The sequence below is a fragment of the Quercus suber genome, unplaced genomic scaffold, assembly GCF_002906115.3.
Source record: "Quercus suber isolate HL8 unplaced genomic scaffold, Cork oak 2.0 scaffold_2, whole genome shotgun sequence".
NCBI classification, from domain to species: Eukaryota; Viridiplantae; Streptophyta; class Magnoliopsida; order Fagales; family Fagaceae; genus Quercus; species Quercus suber.
Window position 1 is genome coordinate 696,410 of NW_027069469.1, and position 23,134 is coordinate 719,543.

Below are 23,134 nucleotides of genomic sequence, written 5' to 3' on the forward strand. Positions count from 1 at the left end.
TGGACATATTTACAAGTAATCTCCACTAAAAAAAAAAAAAAAAAAAAACCCTAATTAGAATGTGTTATACCAATAATCCAATTGAAATGAAGCAAATTAAAGTCTATGTTCCTTGAATCTCAGTTTAATTGGGTACTGTTATTGTAGCACATGATCTAGTTAGTAAATTCCTTGTGTATATGATTGTTTGGCTGATTTGTTTGTCATTCATTCCTTATCAATGGCTTGTGTTATTCTTATTTGTCTCTTATTTAGGAATAGAGTTGTTTGTAAGGCTTTGTTATATTTTATAAGCTCCAACTTCATGCCTTTCACAAGGTTGTTAAAATCAAGATCCTACATAGGTTCAGTGGAAGGACTTTATAGATCTAATCGTAGAATTGAATTGAGGATTGTATGATCCTAGTTTTCATCAAAACTAAAGACAAAAGAACATTAGTAATGATTATGTATGTTAAATAATCATTAAAAATGTCCTTCATAAAAGTCAAAATTTAATATAGTGTAATTTTTTATTCTATATAGGACTACATTTCTATTAACTAGAGTGATATTCTTTTAAAAAAAAAAACAAAAAAAAATTCTCCAAGATCCAAGTTGCAACTCCAAAATAAGCTAATATATAAAAGAATTCAAGTTAACTACACTCTTTATGTTTCCAAAAAAAATTTACCAGGAAATTTTGATTGAAATAGCTTAAACTAAAATTTATAAGGAAAAATGGGCTAAGGTTTGTATGCCGGTGGTTCCTCTAGTGGAATGTGTTAAGGTTTGTATGCCAGTGCAAAATGGTGGTTTAGGGATTCGACGGCTGAGAAGATTTAATTCTACTTTCTTAGGAAAACGGTTGTGGCGATATGGAACGGAGAGAGATGCCCTTTGGAGGAAGGTCATTGAAGCTAAATATGGGGATGAAGGGGGTGGTTGGTTTACCAAATCGGTGTTAGGGACCTATGGTGTTAGTGTGTGGAAATTCATTAGAAGTGGCTGGTTGGACTTTTTCTAAATTTCTTCAGTTTGATGTGGGTGATGGTACTAGGATAAAGTTTTGGGAGGATGTATGGTGTAAGGATTGTTCCCTTAAGGAAGCATTTCCAGAATTGTATATTATTAGTCGGGCAAGGGAGTTTTTTTGTGTTAGAGGTGATGCATTTCTCTAATGGGAGGCTTCATTGGGACATTCGGATCTATCATCCACCGCAAGATTGGGAGTCAGAATCATTTGATCTTTTTTGGGTTGTGCTTTATTCCACGAATGTGTGTGGTGTTGGTGATGACAAACTTTGCTAGAAGGCAGCAATGAGGAGAGGTTTTGAGGTTCGAGGCTTCTATCACTTTTTATCTCCTTCTGTCATTGATTTTCCTTGGAAAATGGTGTGGCAATACAAGGTTCCTCCTAGAGTAGCGTTCTTTTCTTGGACTGCTACCTTAAGTAAAATCTTAACTATGGATAATCTTTGGAAGAGGCACATTGCAGTGCTAGAGTGGTGCTTTATGTGTAAAAGGTGTGGAGAATCAATGGATCATCTTCTTCTTCATTGTCCTATAGCATATAAATTGTGGTCTATGGTGTTTTTTTGTTTGGTATACATTGGGTTATGCCATATAAAGTTAGTGAGGTATTAGCTTCTTGGCAGGGGAAGTTTGGTAGACATCGAAATATAGGTTTATGGAGGTTTGTGCTGCATTGTTTGTTTTGGTGCTTATGGCAGGAGTGGAATGCGAGATGCCTTAAGGATTGTGAACAGTCTATTCTTGACATTAAGTTTTTCTTTTTCGGTACACTCCTTGAGTGGAGTTTAGTTTTGCTTTCCTATTCTTGTTTTTCTCTCTCTGATATTATAGATCGTTGTAATATGGGTTTTTGATTTGTGCCACCATAGTACACTTCTAGTGTACTTGGTTTTCTTAATAAAATTTTTTACGTTACTTATCAAAAAAAAAAAAAAAAAAAAAAACACGGTAAGAAAACACAGTAGGTCAACTTTATAATATAATATCATATAGCGGAGATGGGAAGCTACCTGATTCATGTCTATCGTTTGCAAGGCTTCTCCTCGAGTAAAGATGATGGCATGATTTTGATTTTCAGGTTTCCCTTCACCAACATCTACTGGACGACCTGGAAGCTTGATGCGGTATATTTCCTATTATGGTTAGAAAGAGCATATTTATTAGTAAAACATAGGTGCATTATTTAAAATTCAGAATGCAGTGGATGGAGTTGAAATGAACATACAACTTTTTAGCATTAGAGAGAAACATGTATCTACAATTGAATATTTATTGGATATTTGAGTAGATGAAGCATGATAACAATTAGTTCCTTTCTCACAGAAGTAAACATTAAAAGTACTACATAGAAAGAATGTATAAATCATATACTGACTTGTTGCGTTTGGCTAGGATCATTTGCTGTTAGCTTATTTGTTTAAAGGTGAGACAAGAAGTAGCCAACTTAAAGTCACTTTCTTCTGACCTTTAAGCAAATAAGAAAGCAGCAATAAGCTAGCCACACACACAAGGCTTAGTGTACAGGAGCCTAGCCCAAAAGAAATAAACAAATGGCTCTAACTAAGCACAGGAGAAAACAAATATACAAAACAAAACTAGGCCGAACAACAATACAAAGGTATCATAACAGCTGCAGCAAATAAAGAAAATGTCTTACTAGTATGAATATTTTTCTTTAGGTAAAATTGTAATAGAGCCAGCCCTTTACCTCCCTCATTGGTTATCATCTGGAACATATGATCCTACTTTGTCCAAACGCATTAGAATCATTGGAAGAGCAACAGTGGAGAAGGATCAGTGGAATCGCACCAATCTTACCATCCAAGCATTTATGGGCCTTTTTTTTTCTCTAGGTTAAACAAATCTTAGACTATGCTGACTGGGTTTGAACTATTTACGAAATTTGATCCAAGAACAATTCAATAAACATTTCTTAACTTTACCTATGGTTTTCTTCTTGAGCTTCTTCTACCTTTTCTTTTCTTTTTTTTATTTTTTATTTTTATTTTTTTATATAAATAAATTCATTTCACTTTTCCTAACCATAGCAGTTTTTTGTAAATGGGTTTGACCAAAACTCTTTAATTCAGAGTTTATTTTTTTCTGGGTTGGGATAATTCTATGTTTATATCTAAATGCATATAGAATATAAACTTATTTTCATATGGTTCTATGGGTTTTTTACTTTTCTGTAATAGGTTTCTAAAGTTATCTTCTTCATGGCGACAATACAAAATTTAATAGAAATGTTATTTAGTTGACTCAATAATGAAAATAAAATTTGATTGGCTCCTTAGGTCCTCATTTAGATCAAGAAATATATAGGTGATCACAAATTTGATTATGCTGCTATTTTTCCACTAATTTTTTTGTGTTCTTTTTTCCTTATAAATTTTAGTTTAAGCTATTTCAATCAAAATTTTCGGTAAATTTTTTTTGGAAACTAAAGAGTGTAGTTAACTTAATTCTTTTAATATTAGCTTATTTTGGAGTTGCAACTTGGATCTTGGAGAATTTTTTTTTGTTTTTTTTTTTAAAAGAATATCACTCTAGTTAATAGAAATGTATCTATATAGAATAAAAAATTACACTATATTAAATTTTGACTTTTATGAAGGACATTTTAATGATTATTTAACATAATAATCATTACTAATGTTCTTTTGTCTTTAGTTTTGATGAAAACTAGGATCAATACATCCTCAATTCATTCTAGATAAGATCTATAAAGTCCTTCCACTGAACCTATGTAGGATCTTGATTTTAACAACCTTGTGAAAGGCATGAAGTTGGAGCTTATAAAATATAACAAGGCCTTACAACAACTCTATCCTAAATAAGAGACAAATAAGAATAACACAAGCCATTGATAAGAATGAATGACAAACAAATCAGCCAAACAATCATATACACAAGGAATTTACTAACTAGATCATGTGCTACAATAACGGTACCCAATTAAATTGAGATTCAAGGAACATAGACTTTAATTTGCTTCATTTCAATTGGATTATTGGTATAACACATTCTAATTAGGGTTTTTTTTTTTTTTTTTTTTGTGGAGATTACTTGTAAATATGTCCATACCACTGCAGCTTGAACAAATGATAAGCCTAGTAGGGGTAACCACTTAAACTAAATGCTTCAGCCAACAAACAGAATATAAAGACTAAAAATAAATAAATTATTCTTGCATACCTCATCTAACTTCTCCCCTCCCTTGACAAGAACAGAGTAATACAACTTCTGAGATTTTCCATTATTGTCTCCTCCCTTTCATCTATGTAAGCAACACGTAGAGATGGTTCCTAAAAAGAATTTAAATATTTCAAAGACACGTTTTGGATCTCTTTGAAAAACTATCAATGTTTAATGAATTGTAAATGACTCACGTCAACATCAGATTCAGAATATTAATGTAACAACTTCTGTCTCTAGCATCATCAGATTTTTTCTGATTTCCATAAACCTGGCAAGAAACAACATATGTAAACTTCAAATCAGCCAGGGCTTGTGCACGATCTTGAAACTCCTTATGATCCAAGTTCCGATAGCCACCAAGAATAGCTGCAAAGAAAACAATGAATAGATCATTAAAAATGTCTTGCCATAGCATTAACTTTTAAAATATGCTGGAATAAAAAGTTGAATGAATAGTTTACAATTAAATATGTATCTGTACAGAAAACACTGACCTTCATCTTCAGCAAATTCCAGGAAGCATTGAAGTTCTAGAGCCTGCTTATAGTACATCATCCCTCTCACTGGCACAAACACATTGATAGAGGTGCAAAGAATAAGTTGGATTCATAACAATTATGGTAAGGACAGACCACAAAATTCTTCATTATCAAACCTGTTCTAGCAAGTGTCTGCCCCCTGTAAGATACCCATTGACGAATGAACTCCATCTTTTCTTTCTCAAGATTCTCCTCTTTGGAATCTTTTATAGCATCTTTTATGCGTTCTAGGAAATTGGTCCATTCATCTAGTTTGTGACCAGATAGGCAGTTCTAAGTTCACAGCTATGTCATATAATAAAAGTATAACATAGCAATGAAATTGAAACTAACCAGGATATATTTTTTGAAGGTAGAACAAAGTTGATATCCCATCCTCATTTTCTTCTTTATTCATCTTCAGAATAAAGTACATCTTCTTTGAAATATGGAGTTAAAACACTAGGCCATAAATCCAAAAAAATAAATAAATAAATGAAATGTCATTGGAATAATAGTTTGAGAATAGATGGTAATCTACCAGCTGATCTCCACACAAAAATTTGTAGATAAGGGCATGCAAGAATTCATATGCTATCAAGTAATGAAGCAGAAGAGTAAATCGTGAAGTAATAAAAAAAAAAAAAAACCAAATCTAGAATTCAATAATAACATAAGCAGAACCATATTAATCCTTCAATTTATACCAAGCTGCAGCAATTAGTCACAAATGATTTAGGAGTTAGTTTTTGGCATCATACCATATTCTTTCCATATTAGTAACAATGAATCTTTTTTTAAAAATTGTTTGTATTCTTTCCATTTAAATTCCTTTTTTTCTGACAAATTTTTTGTTTTCAGTGACTAACCTAAAGGACAGCATGTTTTGGACTTTGGGAGCTTTTGGCATATTCATAAATAGGGAGTTGGCAAAGAAGGTAATGCGTCGGCAGCCTCCAAGTTCTGAGGCACATTTATGGCAGACTCCTTGACGGTCAAAAGCAAATGAAGCCTAACGACCTATAGAGAAACATAAGAGATAAATACAAAGAAGATCTTAGATAAAATAGTAAACATTTTTAATTGCAAGTGTGAGTGCAAGGACTACCTTCTCCTTCCATGATTTGTTGANTGTACTCAAACACAACCCACATCTATTCAGAGTGTAGAGAGTGTTTTGGAGCTTAGGAAACTTTGAAGATTTGCCAAAAGAAGCCGATGAGGCTTGGCGGATGCAATCAGGCGTATTGCGGGATTTGAAACGCTAGAGAAGACATGACTCCGAGAAGTCCATTGATAGCAGGAGCTTGGAGGGCTTGAGTACATGAGGTAGACTAGGCTTGGAAAGTCATTTTTTATTCGTGTACTTCAACTTTATTCTCTAATGGATCAATTTCGACTTGAAGGGTTGCAAAGAGGTTTTTTGCCAAATTTTTCGGTTTTCTCTTCGATAACACATCTCGGTGTTATATTGTATTTGCATCTTTTTTCCCTACTCTTTAAGCTTTCATTTTATTGTTGATGATAGATGAATATGGCTTAGGGTAGAGTTATCGGTTTGTTGTGCTTATTTACTCTTGTTCCGCACTTAGTCTAAGTTAGAATAAAAGCAATCTAGCCGTAATTTTTAATTAGGGGTTTGAACAAGCTCTTGTGTTTTAGCACAAATCCGAGCTTTCAAAATAGATCAAAACAGAGTAATATCTCATCTAACATCTCCCCTCCCTTGACAAGAACAGAGTAATATAACTTTTGAGATTTTCCATTTGCTATCTCCTCCCTTTCATCTATGTAAGCAATGCATTGAGAAGGATACCTATACAGATTTGAAATATTATTAAGATGCTACTCACATCTTGAATCTCTTTGGAGAAATACTATTGTTCAATGAATTGTAACAGTGACTCACGTCAACATCAGATTTAGAACATTATTGTAACTTCTTCCCCCCCCCCCCCCCCCCCCAGGATAATTACTTTGAAGAAGCTTTCAAAATGAGAAATGTGTTAGAAGAATTCTTAAAAAAACGGCGTAGCCAACGGAAACCCACAATATTGGGACTAAGGGAGCATATATTCACTGGAAGGTCAGCCTTTATTATTATATGTCTAATTATAGATTGGATCTTAATGAGTGGTAATGGCAATGCAGAAAATCATTCTGCAGGGTAACATTGAGATTTTTTTTTATTAGTATATATGCTCATCTTCATCCCCTCCCCCCTCCCCCACCCTTTTTTTACAGTGTTTCGTCACTTGCATGGTTCATGTCCAATCAGGAGACTAGTTTTGTAACTATTGGGCAGCGAATTTTGGCAAATCCTCTCAGGTAAGTCTTAAGTTTTCAGGAAATCGACTGAGTGCTTATGTGATTTTATATGAATTTATCAATAGTATTTGCATTTGAATTGATCTTTAAATTACTTGCTGGAGAGAGAGGGAGTCCACCAAGAACCCTTTCATGTATATGCTGGGACATCACTCATTCACTCTAACCCAAATGTTAAGCCAATTGGTTTGGGCTCAATTATTTATATCATTTACTCACTTTCTTTACTTATTCCTCAATGTATGACTCAACGTTCACACATGCACTCACAAGAAATCTACCCTATGTGACTCTTCATGGAAGGTATTGGATGATCGGTTTGCTGTTTGGAATGCTAAGTTACTTAGAGAATGGAAGGTTAGGCTAGCTGTTCAACAGATACTCTTGGAAAGAATACCTCTCGGGTATAGGGTTTATTCATTCACAAATTCAACTCGTATATCCCAAGGGCAGCCTTGCTTATTTATATGGTACATAAGCAAGCTGTTTGAGTTGGCTAGCTAGTTACAAAAGCAGTCATGTGATCGGCTAAGTCTCTAATTAACTAATAAGGTACTGAACTTACACTAACTGCCCTATCTTCTATCTAACTTGCTGTTTCAATCAAGATTCATTTACGATACAAACCCTAGCTTATCATATCCACTTACATATCACATAACTAAAGCTGATTATCAAAACAAACACAATTGGCCAAGGCTAGGACAGGCTGCTACATTAGGTAGACACCTAGGCACTTAATAGAGCTGCATCACTCTCTACCAAATTGACCTAACTCCCCTCATGTGTGAGTCTTCACAAATCCCTGAGTGTCATGTGCATATGAATTGCACCAAATGCAGGGCATCAAGCGCAATTCTTCTCACATTCTCAACAAAGCCTACGAAATGCATCAATACCAAGACATTTGTTTAATCAGAAGTTGAACCATTAGCTGTGATTCCATTTTGTTGAGGGAGAGAGACAACTAGGGAGTTTACTAAAAGTCTTTTGATATACATTTTTGGACACTACGCAGCCAAAAAGTTTAAACCAATGGGCTTGGATCCAACTATTTATCTTAGTGGCTCACTTTCTTTACATATTCCTAAATGTAGGAGTCAACATAGACAACGCTCAGCTACCTTGAATTAGCCATATATCTCTAAACTCAAACACAGATTTATTATGGATTAAGGCTCATGTGAAGGATTGAATTTGTTCTACATTGAGTCAAAATTGTTCAAGTTGATATTGGAGGAGGGTGGAAGAACATATGGGCTGTGGATCTTTGAGAGGGGAAAGAACCGCATGCACAATGTGCTGCTAAGGAAGGAAGGAGCTTCGTCACTTCACTCAATGCTGGTGGAGATATTCTCGCAACCACAGGATCAACAGTTTATTAAGTCATGTATGGAGGGTGTCAAGGTGATGCTAAAGAGATAGGCTTTTATCAATCATGGAGTTTGGAGTGGCGAGGAACTGAGGATTGATGATCATTCTAGAGGGCAAAGAGTTGTGAGGGCAGGGTTTCACCGAGAGTCCGAGACACTCAATGGCCTTCTTGATTCTAACCATGATCCAGTGCGAGTAGGCATGCCAGAGATACGTCAATCACATCCAAGCCAGGAAGAGCAGCCAAAAGGAAAGGACATAACGTTCACTGGCCAAATCCTGAGATTTGTGAAGAATGAGGAATTACCAAAGTTGAAAACGAAAAACAGCTTAGGTTAACATCAACGAAATTTAAAAATAACAACAAAAACTCGAACAAAATTGAAAAATAGGACTTTGTAGTAATCAGGATAGCCTACAGATTTTTCTAATAAGGCCTCTTCAAAATTAAGCTAATTTTGAGATTTACTTGGTTTTTAAGCTTGCTTTCTCCCGATCACCTATCTCCTATCTCAAATGTCCTTGTTTAGACGGACAAGAAGAATACATTTAATTAACTTAATTATATCAGAAATACAATGGACTTAATCAACTTCCACAAGGCATCTTTACACTGCATAATGATCGAAATATATTGGTAACTTTTTTCTTGATAACATATATGTGCTTCTGTACCTTATAATTCTTTGATCTTGATTTTATTTTATCATTTCCCTAATTTATATACAACCATAAAAAATATCTTCGAATGTTCAAATTACATAAATCATTGCTTACTCAGGTGTAGTGCTAGCTGATTTATTTCTGGATGTTACTATTTGCCTATTCAATTCCATCCTTACTCTGCAGGGTCCGGTTCCATTATGGTCATCCTGATATATTTGACAGAATCTTCCACATAACAAGGGGTGGCATAAGTAAAGCTTCAAAAATAATTAACTTAAGCGAGGATATATTTGCAGGTAATTTTGCTTCATCAGAAGATGACTGAGTACTTGTTATTATCTGGTCACTTAAATTGGACTGATCTCTTCAGGATATAATTCAACTATGCGTGGGGGATTTATAACCCATCATGAGTATATCCAAGTAGGCAAGGGCCGTGATGTAGGGATGAATCAAATATCCCTTTTTGAGGCTAAAGTTGCAAATGGAAATGGAGAGCAGACACTTAGCCGTGATGTTTATCGTCTTGGACGTCGATTTGACTTCTATAGGATGTTGTCATTCTACTTCACAACAGTGGGTTTCTATTTTAGCAGTATGGTATGTTAGGCAAACTAATTTCCTTTATATAATCTCTTTTTAGAACGCCAGTATATTTGGAAACACTGCTAACTTACACTTGAGTATAATGTACTTGCAAATTTTGTCACCAGGTTACTTTTGGTCAAAGGGTTTGATTTTTTCAATTAAGATGATTACATTCTTTAAAGAATTACCTTCTAAGATGCTAATATAACAATAATATATATATATATTTTTTTTTTTGTAAATGGCCTATAAAAACTTGATATATATTACAACTGCAATTTGAGTCCTCCAACCAATATTTATGTGTTTATTGTCTTTCTTTCTTTCTTTTTGGCTAAATGTGTTTGTTGTCTTACTTACCATTCCATAGAAAATTGTTTTTCCACAAAAACCTATTTTTATTATTTAGAAATATTCTTTTATGGCTTGATTTGGACATTCTGTTGTTTCAGGTGACCGTGCTTACTGTATATGTATTTTTATATGGACGTTTGTACATGGTTATGAGTGGAGTGGAGAGAGAGATCCTTGAAAATCCAATCATACAACAGAGCAAGGCCCTTGAACAGGCTCTGGCCACCCAGTCTGTTTTCCAATTGGGCTTATTGCTGGTACTGCCCATGGTTATGGAAATTGGCCTGGAAAAAGGATTTCGCACTGCCCTTGGTGATTTTATCATCATGCAGCTACAGCTGGCCTCTGTATTCTTTACATTCCAGCTTGGAACAAAAGCACATTATTATGGAAGAACAATCTTGCACGGAGGTTCTAAATATCGAGCTACTGGCCGAGGATTTGTTGTTTTTCATGCAAAGTTTGCTGATAACTACAGGCTGTACTCACGAAGTCATTTTGTGAAGGGGTTAGAGCTGTTTATTCTATTGATCATATATCAAGTTTATGGAGAATCATATCGCAGTTCAAATCTTTTTTTGTTCATCACTTTCTCTATGTGGTTTCTTGTTGCTTCTTGGTTGTTTGCTCCTTTTGTGTTCAATCCATCTGGTTTTGACTGGCAAAAGACAGTAGATGATTGGACAGATTGGAAGAGGTGGATGGGAAATCGTGGTGGTATTGGGATTGCACCTGACAAAAGTTGGGAATCGTGGTGGGATGAAGAACAGGAACACCTCAAATACACAAATATCAGGGGGAGAATAATTGAGATAATACTTGCATTTCGCTTCTTTGTTTATCAGTATGGAATTGTCTACCACCTTGATATAGCTCACCGCAGCAAGAGCTTGCTGGTAAAATTTCTTAATTTCAATATTTGTGGACTACCAATGTCTGTTTAGATGTATGGTACTAACTTAATTTCTTTCTAGGTTTATGGACTTTCTTGGTTAGTTATGGCAACTGTTCTTATCGTCTTAAAGGTATGCAAATGGAACGCACTGATATGTATTTAATATATCCCAAGTAAGCTTAAATGAAAATGTTTTAGCATTAGTGAATGTTCAAAATAATGCACAGTATGTGAATTAAATGTGCCTCAAAGTACCTTAAAGGAGTTGTTTAGACTTCTGTTAACCCGGTTATTGTGAAAAACAGAGTTACTGATTAAAGGGAAAGAAAAGCAGGTTACAGTTACAACATGTGCAAGTTTTCCTTTTTCTTGCGTGTTCTATTTATTTCATTTCATCTTGAACAAACATATTCATTCATCTGTTATTTTTCTGTTTTATTATTCCCATGTTGCTGTTAGATGGTATCAATGGGTAGGCGAAGATTTGGTACCGACTTTCAACTCATGTTCAGGATTCTCAAAGCACTCCTGTTCCTTGGCTTCATGTCAGTCATGACTGTCCTATTTGTTGTATGTGGGCTCACTATATCAGATTTATTTGCTGCTATCCTTGCCTTCACACCCACGGGATGGGCCCTTCTCCTTGTAAGTTTAAAATTCTTCCTATTCTTAAAGTAGAAAGAACATAGTATCTTGTGAACTTCAGGTTAACCATGCCATGTGTGTCTTAAAAACATACTGCCTTGTTGAAAATACCTTAATTTAGCAGAGCATTGTAGCCAAACTAGTTCCATTTTCAAACATTGTTGTACTGGCATATTATTCAAAATGACCTTTTTTTTCTTCCTAAGTAATGGTGTTTTATTAAGAGAGGAGATTACTTGATGTTCACATTGGTGAACATAGACTAGCTAAAAGAAATTACAAAGAAGTATGCATAAAAACAAAGTGAGTCTTTGAACTCAAGAATAAAGTTACAATTTTTAAAATCCCATGTGCGAGACCAATCAAACAAAGTTCAAATGAACAAGGATTCCAATTGATCCAGTATTCTTTCTTTATCCTCAAATGTGTGGCTATCATGCGCCTTCCACACCATCCACATCAAACCTAGTAGAGTAAGATTCCAAACAGCCAAAGGGTGCTTCACAAAACCAATTTCTCCCCCAAACACCGGCCTGTTATCATCTTCAGCAACACCCTAAAACCTATGCCCCAAAAGCATATGCTAGATCACAATGGAGCAACAAATGGTCCACCATTTCCTCACCATACCAACTCATACAATACCAACCAAGAGAAACCCCTGTTGATAAGGTTATCATAGGTAACAATCTTTCTCCACCCTCTTTGGGGCCTTGGCACACCAAAAACTCTTCCAAGTGAGTATAATAGCAACGGTACCTCGGATACCCTTATAATAAGAATGAACATTAAATTTTCCACTCCCATGTAAATGCCATCTCAACCTATCACACACCTCTCCCCTAGGCACCTGTGCGTAGATAAGTGCCAGAAAGGAATTCACCAACTTAAACTCCCAATCACGAAAGTCTGTAAAATTACCCATTCCAACATTGATCCCTCCATGCAAATGGCTATCCAAACAAGCAAAACTGAGGCATGCATACACAGCAGGGTACAGATGCTTAAGAGAATGGTGTTCACTCCATTGATCGTGCTGAAACCTTACTCATGTACCATTTACTAACTCAGATGCTACATGCTGGAAGAATCTATCCCAGTTCACTCTAATACTCCACCAAAGGCTGCAGCCATGAGTCCCTCTACTTGGTTTCAAATGCCACCCCCTTCCACCCCATACTTTGAAGCTATCACTTGATGCCATTGTTGCATATGTTCATTCCAAAGAGCCATAACCATTTTCCTTGTAAGGCTTGATTAAAGCTCCCTATCTTCCTAATGCCCAAACCACCTTGAGCAATGGATAATCAAGCCTTATCCCACACCACCAAAGTGTATTTGAACTCCTCTTCAAGAAAAGATTACAATTAAATGTTTCAAAAGTCCGAATTATTTTTAGAGAATTATTATGAATAATCCATTAATGACAACATATGCTACTTTTTCTTTTTTTTCATGTATTGCCATGGCCAAGAAAGTTATCATTTTTTTCTAGCCCAAGATTCTATTTCACCACTCATTTACTATTATTTATGTGATATTTTCATGCTGGTTCCTAAGATGAGAATTCAACCCTACTTTGCAAGTTCCACAATTCCTAAAATACTAGACTTAGATTTTGATTGTTGAAGTTGCAATTTCCTGTTTGTACTGCAACAAAGTGATAGTATTTGTCACATTTTCAAATTTGTTCTTTCTGAAACTACATGACCCTTTCTTATATCAGCTCAGGATCTTTAATGACTTAATTATTGGAAAGATATTTAGGTCGGACACGGACATTTGTCTACTGATTAATTGTGATTTACTAAATCATCATCCTAATCTTGTATATCCAAGATTGGGCAAGCATGCAGGCCATTCTTGAAGTGGCTAAAAGTATGGGACTCGATAAAGGAGCTAGGGAGAGCATATGAGTACATAATGGGGCTGATAATCTTCATGCCGACAGCCATTTTGTCTTGGTTCCCATTTGTATCGGAGTTCCAAACACGACTTCTCTTCAATCAAGCATTTAGTAGAGGCCTCCAGATTTCAATGATTCTTGCTGGAAGGAAGGAGAAAGCAGCTTGAAGAATTTTGCATTTCCCTACCGATACTCAATCCAAATGTTACCATATTCTTTGAAGTCATTGTATATGACATTTGGTGATTTTTGTAATATTCTTTCCTTGAAAATCATTGTGGCAAATTTTTTTTTTCTTCTAGAAGAAATGTTACCATACATTCCTATCCTATGTATCTTTACCCGAACCAAGTTTGATGTTGTCAGTTTCTCTTCGTTTTACTTGACTTTTGAATTATGTATTCATTTTAGGTATAAATTTCGTTACAAGGAATTCAATGTATCTTGATTCATTAATGGATTTGTTCTCTTATTACACATCTATATCTATGTATATCTAAAAGATAAAGCGTAGCATTTATTATTACTACGTTTCAGTTAAGCCACATCATGATCATGTCATCATTTATTTTCTTTCTTTCTTTCTTTTTTTTGTTTTTTTGTTTTTTTTTGTTTTACCAATTGCCATTTATTGAGTCTCTTCTTATTTTATCTCCATATCTATCGTGTATCTCTCCATTAACCCAGACTCTTGAGATGCCGCTATTATATAGAATTCTTATAGTCACTGATACTTTATCTCCAAATCTATCATGTCTCTCCATTAACCCAAACTCTTGAGATGCTGCTATTATATGGTATTCTTATAGTCACCGATAGATTGCAACCTCCTCAACTCTTCACCTCTTTTTTTTTTTCCTATAAATTTTCAACTGTTCTCTCTTTACAAATTGATCGGTATGGCCTTCAATGCGATAATTTCTTAAGTGTTTTTTCTGTTCTTTTGGTCATGGCTCATGTTCGTCTACCAAAACCCAATCAAATGAGTGCAAGAGACGAGTCCAAATCTTCTGTCTCACTTTTTCTACTCCACTCTATACTCCACCAATAAAAACTTGCCACATGTTCATCTAATTAATTAAATACTAATATTAATGACTTATTAATACTACCATTATTAATTAATTGTAGTATTTAATTAATTAGATGAACATGTGGCAAATTTTTATTGGTGGATTATAGAGTGGAGTAGAAAAAGTAGGACAGAAAATTTGGACTCACAAGAGACACATAATGAGTCTAGAGCTTGTAGACGAAACTGAAGCAGATGAGAGGTGAACATTGGTAGCTAGGTCCAAAGGGTATAAACTAAAAACGAGTTCTGCTATTTGTATTTTTTTTTTATTCTTTTTTTTTTTTTAATTCCTATCTTGTTACTAGGGAAAAAAAAACATAGTTCAATTTTGGGATTTCATTCCGAATGAGATTGAGTTTTCATGGTCTCAAAACTATTAAAATATTTGTTTTCTTTTTTAAAATTGATTTGAGTTGAGCATTTGATCATGGTTGTTATAAATTGTTTTCTGGTTGCCCTTCTCTAGACTGTAGGAATGTTACTCTCAATATGTTTGCTACAATGTATGACAATTAACTTCAATGTGATTTTTTATTTTGGTCTTTGTTTTATAGAAAGCGTTTTATTCATTTTCATTAAAGAGAAATTGCTATTGTTCTCTTTTTCCAGTCATCTTATATGCTGAACTAAATTTCATTTTTATCTCCGTTTCATTTGTCAATTCCTCGATAGATGTCAATGATCAAGACTCGCAATCACTAGAGGCTTTTTAATCTATTGAAGGTCATACTAATCAATTGGTAACCATTCTTTTCCTATAACCTTTTGAAGGAAAGAGAAATAAATTTGTTGCTTTTCTTGGTGGTGCTTGATAAATTTGCTTTTTATGGTTCAATACACATTAGTTATATTAGATTTTCATTTCCTTATACTAATAATTTATCATTTATGTTTAATTTGAGTGTTTGGCGTCCTAGAAAGTGCGGGAAAAATGGAAGAGAAAAGAGAGTAGAGTTTGAATCTTAAATTTTTGTGTATGGAACTTGGGATGTCACAGTTGTATGTTTTTAGACCCCTTAAAATACAAGTTGTTTAACCTAGTTATTTAGCCAAGTGTTTACTTAGATAAATTATTCATATTTAGGTTGTAACAAAACAATCATATCATGTAAAGCAGTGCAGAAATATAAAGAACACACGATATGATAACCTAGAAAAACCAAACTGGTAAAAAATCTGGGGAGGATTTAACTTAGCTATCCTCAAGGTAAAATAGATCCACTATGAAAGAATTGAAGTTTTACAATAAGACTTAGACCACTAACATCCTATTGCTACTTCAAATAGAAAACTTATTACCATGACCACGTGACAGCTCCGAGTCCACGGACTACTTCTTTCCTTGATCTACAGCAACTACAAGTTCTCCTACTTGTGTTTTTCTTTAAGCTCTTGAAACAGCAACCGAAGAGAACACCAAGCTCTTAACATAAATCTTGATCTTGATAACTCTAAGTGTGTATGAAGGTAAACACCTCGAGATCTTACAAGAGATTTAACACACAGCAAAACAACAACCTCTAAAACATGGCTAGGGTTTTTCCTTTTATACTTGAAGCAAAACATAAAACCCTACACGTCATATGAGCTTGGGCTGAGTTCGAAATTTTGTAGATAAAACAATTTGCACGAGGTCCGATCGATTGAGTCTAATTTTTTATCGATCGAGCCATGCAGATTTAGCCAATAAATCCTGTAGTACACTCGATTCCAACTTTACAAATAAACGCACTTTGAGCAGCCTAAATCTAGACTCTAAGTTTTGATCATGGTTTGCCAACACATTACACATTAAAGTTGTAATACATTTAATTCCTAAAGTTTTAGGACCTAACAAGCTCCATCTTTGGCAATCCGTGACAAAACACATAACAAATTAAAATGCTCAAAGTTACAAACAGCCCATTAAACATTAAACACGCCCAAAAACAATTCAACTTAACTACTATCTATCAATTACCAGTGTAGACAACAGCACGACTAAATCAACCTGTATATTCCTGAAACACTCAACAAACACATAAACGCATGTTTGGAAAATACAAGTAAAATTAAATTAAATTCTTGATTTCACAAAATAGAAAATAAAATACATATATCATGAATAACCTCATAATATAAATCAATAAACAATGTATCACATCTGAATCAAGAAACAAAAAACAAAACAAAAGTGTCTCCCCTTAACATATACAACCAATAAAAATATATACATCATAAGCCAAAAAAAATATACATCATGAAGCACCTAGAAACAATCTAAAGCTCCAAAGCTCCAAAAACATCAAAATCTTCCCCTATCCCCATCAATATGTACTCCCCTTTTTTGTGACGAATTGCCAAAGGGCAATCAAGACTCATCATCAAAAGGAGGTGGTGGAGTAGACCGTTGAACACTTGCCAAAGGCAATGGGATCGACATAAGTCTCAGCAAAAGGGTCACTTGAAGAAGAAGGCTGAGCTACAACACCTATGGAAGACTCTGCTTTAGGGTGTTTAGAGCTAGCTTTCATCTGAGCTGCTCTCTGCCTAAGGAAGGTGGCACCTATGGGAGCAATAATATGTATGGGCTCAAACGCAAGAAAATCCTCTAAACCTAGATGTAACAAAATCCTATGAATAAAAACAGGGAAGAAAAGACCATAGGAGGTAGAACTACTCCTATAGACCTCAACCAAAGAACAAATGAAAATAATAGGAAAACTCATAGGAGGATTAGTCACAAAAGCATACAAAAATGCACATCGCTCAATAGGAATGGTGTGCAAGTGAGAGATAAGCTAGATGGAATGACAAGAAATCTAGAAAAACAAATAATGGATCTCAGTAAGCTCATGAGAGGTGATATGAGGATCAGTACCTCAATGAATGGAAGTACCGGTGAGATATAACATAATGTCATCAAGAGGAAGGGTCTCAGAATAAGGGTAGATAGGCTGTTGTACCAAAGGTACCCCAAGAGTAGAGGCCACTACTGAAAGAGTAATGGTATACTCTTCACCCCTAATCCAACTCATCACATACTAGACATTGGAATCATCGGAGTGGACAGAGAGGTTCGAGTAGAACTCTCTAATCAAGGCAGCCGGAAGAGGATGAGATATATCCAACAAAGGCAACCAACCCCTATGCTCAAAGTTTCTCCTAATCTCCAGATCTAACTCATCTAAAATAACCTTTCTCTCAGCCCAGAAAAACCTAAAAATGTTCAACTTCTCATAGGATTCTTGGTTTTTCTCAAACCTAAACCTTTCACTATCGAAAGCCAGGGTAGATGAGGAGGTGGTTTTCCTGTTGGCCCTAGTCTTCCTAACCATGATGCTAAGGGTTGGAAAGGAAAGACACAGCAGAAACCAAAGAAAAAAAAAACCAAAAAAAAAAAAAAACCAAAAAACCAAGGGCAGACGACATTAGACCATAGTTTTAAAAATCGGACCGGACCGGTCGGTCTGACCGGTTCAATCGAGAACCGGCTTTCAATCCGATCCGGTTATGATAAAAAACCGGAATTACTTTAAAAACCGGTAAATAGTAAAAACCGGTCGGTTCAACCTGAAAACCGAAAAAACCGGAGGTCGAACCAGTTTTGTAAAATTGCTGAAAGAGATCTGCCATGGAGCTTTTTTTGCAGTAAAAATCTTCTTTTTTCATAGATATGTTGATGGTGAGGACAGATTGTTGCAATAAAGTCTTTTTTCTTAAGATTGGCTATGCTTGAGAGAGACAAAATGACGGAATATTCATGCTTGGGGTTGAAATTAGCTTTTTGGAGTGGTATCTACAAATCTTCAGTGAGAAATAGAGAAATGAGAGGAACTGATGATGGTATTGCAGAGATAAATAATGGATCTAACTTCCTTAGATAGAGAGGAAGATAAGGATTTTGTGGAGGCCAAAAGACTGGAAAAACAAAGAGTCTTTGATGGTAAGTAAAGTAGGGAGTGCCAGAGTGGAGTGCTAGATTCATGAGATGTATTATAAAATAAAATAAAAAATAAAATAAAAAAACAAACAAACAAAACAAAACAGAAAAAACAAAACAAAAACGTGTGGCTAAGAGTGGCAGAGTGGGAAATTGGATTGTTAAAGAATAAAGAGCCATAACTCATAAGTTAGTGACTTGTCTAGTCATCTAACTTTGAGTTTTTTTTTTTTTTTTCTTTATTTAAATTTTCTTGGTTAAATAAATAGTTAAAGTTATACTATTATATTTATATAAACTAAAAGATGAAACTTAAATATTAATAGTTTTGTCAACCATTACTGACAAGAAAAGAAAGGTGGTACGAAGAAAAAAATACTTTTTTTAATTTTTATATTTTCTTAATATAAGTTATTAAAATTCAAATTTTAAACAAAAATTATTTTAATATTTTAATTAAATTATTTATAATGTCACCGGTTGGACCATCGGTCGGACTCTGGTCCGACCATAAAATCGGTAATTAGATATTTTTTCGGTTCTTTCACGGTACCGGTTTTTAAAACCATGCATTAGACAGAGTAAAAAATATATATAAAAAATAACAATCTATATGATGCATGACATGAATGAACAAATGATGCATGCTCTAATGCATTGAAAACTATTCAATTTTACTTGATAAACCAACAATTGACTTGAACATAGAGTTTTAGAACAAAAATCCCAAATTTTGAAAAACCCAATTTCAAAAATCCCAACAAATTGATCAATTTATCATTACACTAGTTAGATAACATTATGTAATGACATAATCAATCAATAATACAAGTCAATTTCATCAAATTTAGCCCAATTGAATAAAATCCCCAATTTCATTTAGTTTCAAGCCCTAGAATTTCAAATTTTTCCGAAATCACAAATTTAGTCAAATTAAAGCATGGGAATCATATTAACATCATCTAGAGACAAAAACCCAATGATTAAATGTGAAAGAAAATAACTTAAAAATCAAAAACCCCAAAATATTGAGTTAGAAAATATCATGAAAAATGCATGAAAATTGTAAATAAAATGAAAAAGAAGGGGTCAAAGTGACTTACAAGTACAAGATGACAAAAACCTTGAGAAAAATTTGGAAGAAAATGACAAACTTTGCTTAGAATGGATCGGTCAAGCAAGAATAGTGAAAGAGCTTTTGAAAAGTGTAAAAAACACGTGAGAGAAAAACCTTTTTAAAAACTCACTGACCAACTTTCGATCGATCGAAGAGCAACTTTGATCGATCCAGCACTAATCCAGCACCGATCAAGCCAGGCAGATTGTAACCAAAGTTTTTATCGCATTTTCGATCGGTCGAGCAACAGGTTCAATCGATCAAAAATCTGAAAAAATCATATTTTTGAAAAACATAGCATTTTATTGCAGAAACTCCTTAAAGCACATTGTTTTATGAATGAAATGCATAAGTATGAGATGAAAAGTTTTTCAAAAAAAATTGTATTCAACCTATATCTCCCAAAAACAAGTTTTTCAACCAATTTATCCTCAAAAACTCAAATCTTAAACACATTTTGCATTAAAATCAAGGAATTCTTAATCTTGGATGGCCACAATAAGATCACACACAATATCATGTACTAAGTTTAGTAAGGAATAATTTGTGTAGTGTGTGCAACTAACAATAGCATGAGATACATGCGAGGTGATAAGTAAAGAGTGATCAATCACAATTTCTACAAAATTCATCACATAAGTTTGAAAAAGACTATCACCTAAAGAGTTACATCATATAACTCTCACATCTCCTAGAAAACAAGCTTACAATCATGTAAGTTTCTTATTTTTGCCTCATAATGTACATATCAATTTTATTTCAATGTGAAAATATTTAATAAGCCAGATAATGTACACACCAATTTTATTTCATTTAGAATTTATTATAGCCCAATAATGTACACACCAACTTTGGCTTTAGTCTGAGACTACACCTTATGTTCTTTTTATACATGTGCTACATTTTCTCGAACAAAAAATTTTACAATATGCACTAAGGTGTTCATTATTGGCTAGTAAACAGTGGTGAGATGGTTATTTATGCCTTTCTCATTAAGTTCAAGTCCAAACAATCAAAAATATGTGACTTCAAGATCAAGATTAAATGATTAAGGACTGTAAACAATTCCCACACAACATATACTACATAGCTTAAACTAGCAAAGTACAGTAAAATAAACTTTTCTAAACTAAACAAGGTACATAAACATGTTATGTAAAGATAATATGACCAGCCTTGATTACAAGTCCAAGAATAATAATGCAAAACACATTTTTCCTTCATTTTTTTTTTTAATTTTAAACAAAACAAAATAAACAACTTATCATGAAATGCTTGAATGTTATGCAATGCAAATCCTAAAAAAAAAAAAAAAAAAAAAAAAAAAAAAAAAAAAAAAAAAAAAAAAAAAAAAAAAAAAAAAAAAAAAAAAAAAAAAAAAAAATTTTTTTTTTTTTTTTTTTTTTTTTTCTAAAACATCAAAAGAAGAATGGTCACAAAGAATAGAAAGTTGAAACACAAAGACCATATCAAAAAAAATCAATTAAATTGAGTCTTTTACATCCAAAATGTCTTAGATGCAATTCTTGCATTGGAGTTATTATTTATTTTAGAATAATGAGTAACTTTAGGATTGGTATAAAGGTTTAAAGCCTTTACCAACTCACCAATAAGTACCATAGGATCTTGTGCTTAAGTACTTTTAGCTTATTTGCTCACTTTGCAGTTTACAACTTGAAACAATTTGGACGAATATGTCCAATCTTTCCACAAAAATGACAAACCCACATGACTTCTGAATACTCAACATGTGTTCAAGTTTAGAACTAGCAGACTTATTTGTTTGTTCTCTAGCAACAGATAATTCTAGTTCCAAGTTCTTAACCTTATCAAGCAACAGCAAGTTTTCAGTCTTTACCTTATCAATCAATTCATTAGCATCAAACAATTTCAATAATAAATTTTTCTTATCAAGCTCAAGAGAATTGATTTTCTTCAGACCTAAGTCAACATTCATAGCATTCTTTGCAGCAACCTTGCAAAATTTATTATAAGCTTCTTGCAAATCAACACATTCAGAGAGTTCCCCATCAAAAGAGTTCTCATCAACTACAACACTTTCATCAACTACAGCAGTAGCTGTGAAAGTAATGAAGTTTTCATCATCATCACTACCAGACTCATGATCAAAAACTTTATCATTATTAAGGATTACAGTCATAACTTTACCATTTGATCTCAGAAATGTAGAACATTCTGATTTCACATGACCATACCCTTGACAATCAAAACATTGTTAACCCAAATAATTATTAGAGGTTTGACCTACTTTCTCTTTAGATTTTTCAGTATTGTTCACTTTAGTGGGTTCATTCCTCTTAAAATTCATAAGTTCAACAGTGTTTTTACCTCTTGCCTTTCTGTTATTATTTCTAAAAAAGTTTCTAAAGTTCTTGACAAGATATGCAATCTCTGTAAAAGAGAGTTTATCATCAAATCCATTATTATCAACATCATCAACTGACTTAAGAGCCATTGATTTGGATTTGTTTGTCTTAGGTAGATTTAGCTCATAGGACTTAAGAGATCCTACTAGCTCATCAACAAGGATGGAGTCCATATCCTTACTTTCAATAATGGCAGTCACTTTGGGTTTAAAATTCTCGATCAAGGATCTAAGTATCTTCCTAACATTCTTAGGTTGATCATAAATTTCACCCAAATTATAAGCAGAATTAACAATATCATTAAGCTTAGTATAAAATTCATCAAAACTTTCATCATCAGACATTCTAATACTTTCAAATCTAGTTATTAACCGCTGCAATTTATTGATCTTAACTGCCTCTGTACATTCATGCACAGTTTGGAGAATATTCCATGCAGTATGAACAAACTCAATATTTGAGATCCTCTTGAATTCCTCCATAGAAAAAGCATTAAAAATAGCGTTCATGAATTTGCTATTAAAAGCGGCTGCTTCTTTCTGAGAAGTTTGTCACTCGCTTACAGGAGTAGTCAGTTTCTCCCATCCATATTCAACGGAATTCCAAACTCTCTCATCAATAGATTTCAGAATTGCTTTCATCCTTACTTTCCAATAGGCATAGTTGTTCTCATCAAAGTGAGGTGGGATCACAAGAAAGTGACCATGCTCCATAACAACAGAAGTTAAGGATCAACTCTCAAATCAAAGGATTTAAAACATAAGAGCTAACCTGCTCTGATACCACTTGTACATTTTTAGACCCCTTAAAACACAAGTTGTTTAACTCAGTTATTTAGCCAAGTGATTACTTAGATAAATTATTCAGATCTAGGTTATAACAAAACAATCATATCATGTAAAGCAATGCGGAAATATAAAGAACACACAATATGATAACTTAGAAAAACCAAACCAGTAAAAAAATCTAGGGAGGATTTAACCTAGCTATTCTCAAGATAAAATAGATTCACTATAAAAGAGTTAAAGTTTTACAATAAGACTTAGACCACTAACATCCTATTGCTACCTTGAGTAGAAAACTTACCACTACGACCACGTGATAGCTCCGAGTTCATGGACTACTTTTTTCCTTGATCTACAGC

The 23,134-nt window shown here is 33.9% G+C and overlaps 2 protein-coding genes across 2 annotated transcripts in view; one reads left to right on the plus strand and one right to left on the minus strand.

Annotated features, from left to right (window-relative positions):
* Positions 1 to 13,972, plus strand: part of LOC111990125 (callose synthase 7) — a 33,080-nt gene extending 19,108 nt beyond the window's left edge. The window contains 8 exon segments of the mRNA XM_065765058.1: positions 6,701 to 6,819; positions 6,978 to 7,061; positions 9,285 to 9,397; positions 9,472 to 9,701; positions 10,142 to 10,939; positions 11,018 to 11,068; positions 11,398 to 11,583; positions 13,423 to 13,972. Of these exon segments, the coding sequence (XP_065621130.1) occupies positions 6,701 to 6,819; positions 6,978 to 7,061; positions 9,285 to 9,397; positions 9,472 to 9,701; positions 10,142 to 10,939; positions 11,018 to 11,068; positions 11,398 to 11,583; positions 13,423 to 13,656 (1,815 nt within the window). The 3' untranslated portion in view covers positions 13,657 to 13,972.
* Positions 13,973 to 21,245: 7,273 nt separating this feature from the next.
* Positions 21,246 to 22,703, minus strand: LOC136063993 (uncharacterized). The gene is made up of 3 exons (XM_065765098.1): positions 22,554 to 22,703; positions 21,953 to 22,466; positions 21,246 to 21,820 (listed from the first exon to the last, which is right to left on the minus strand). Exons 1-3 carry the CDS (start codon positions 22,701 to 22,703, stop codon positions 21,246 to 21,248), a joined length of 1,239 nt encoding a protein of 412 aa, XP_065621170.1.
* Between the last annotated feature and the right edge of the window lie 431 nt (positions 22,704 to 23,134).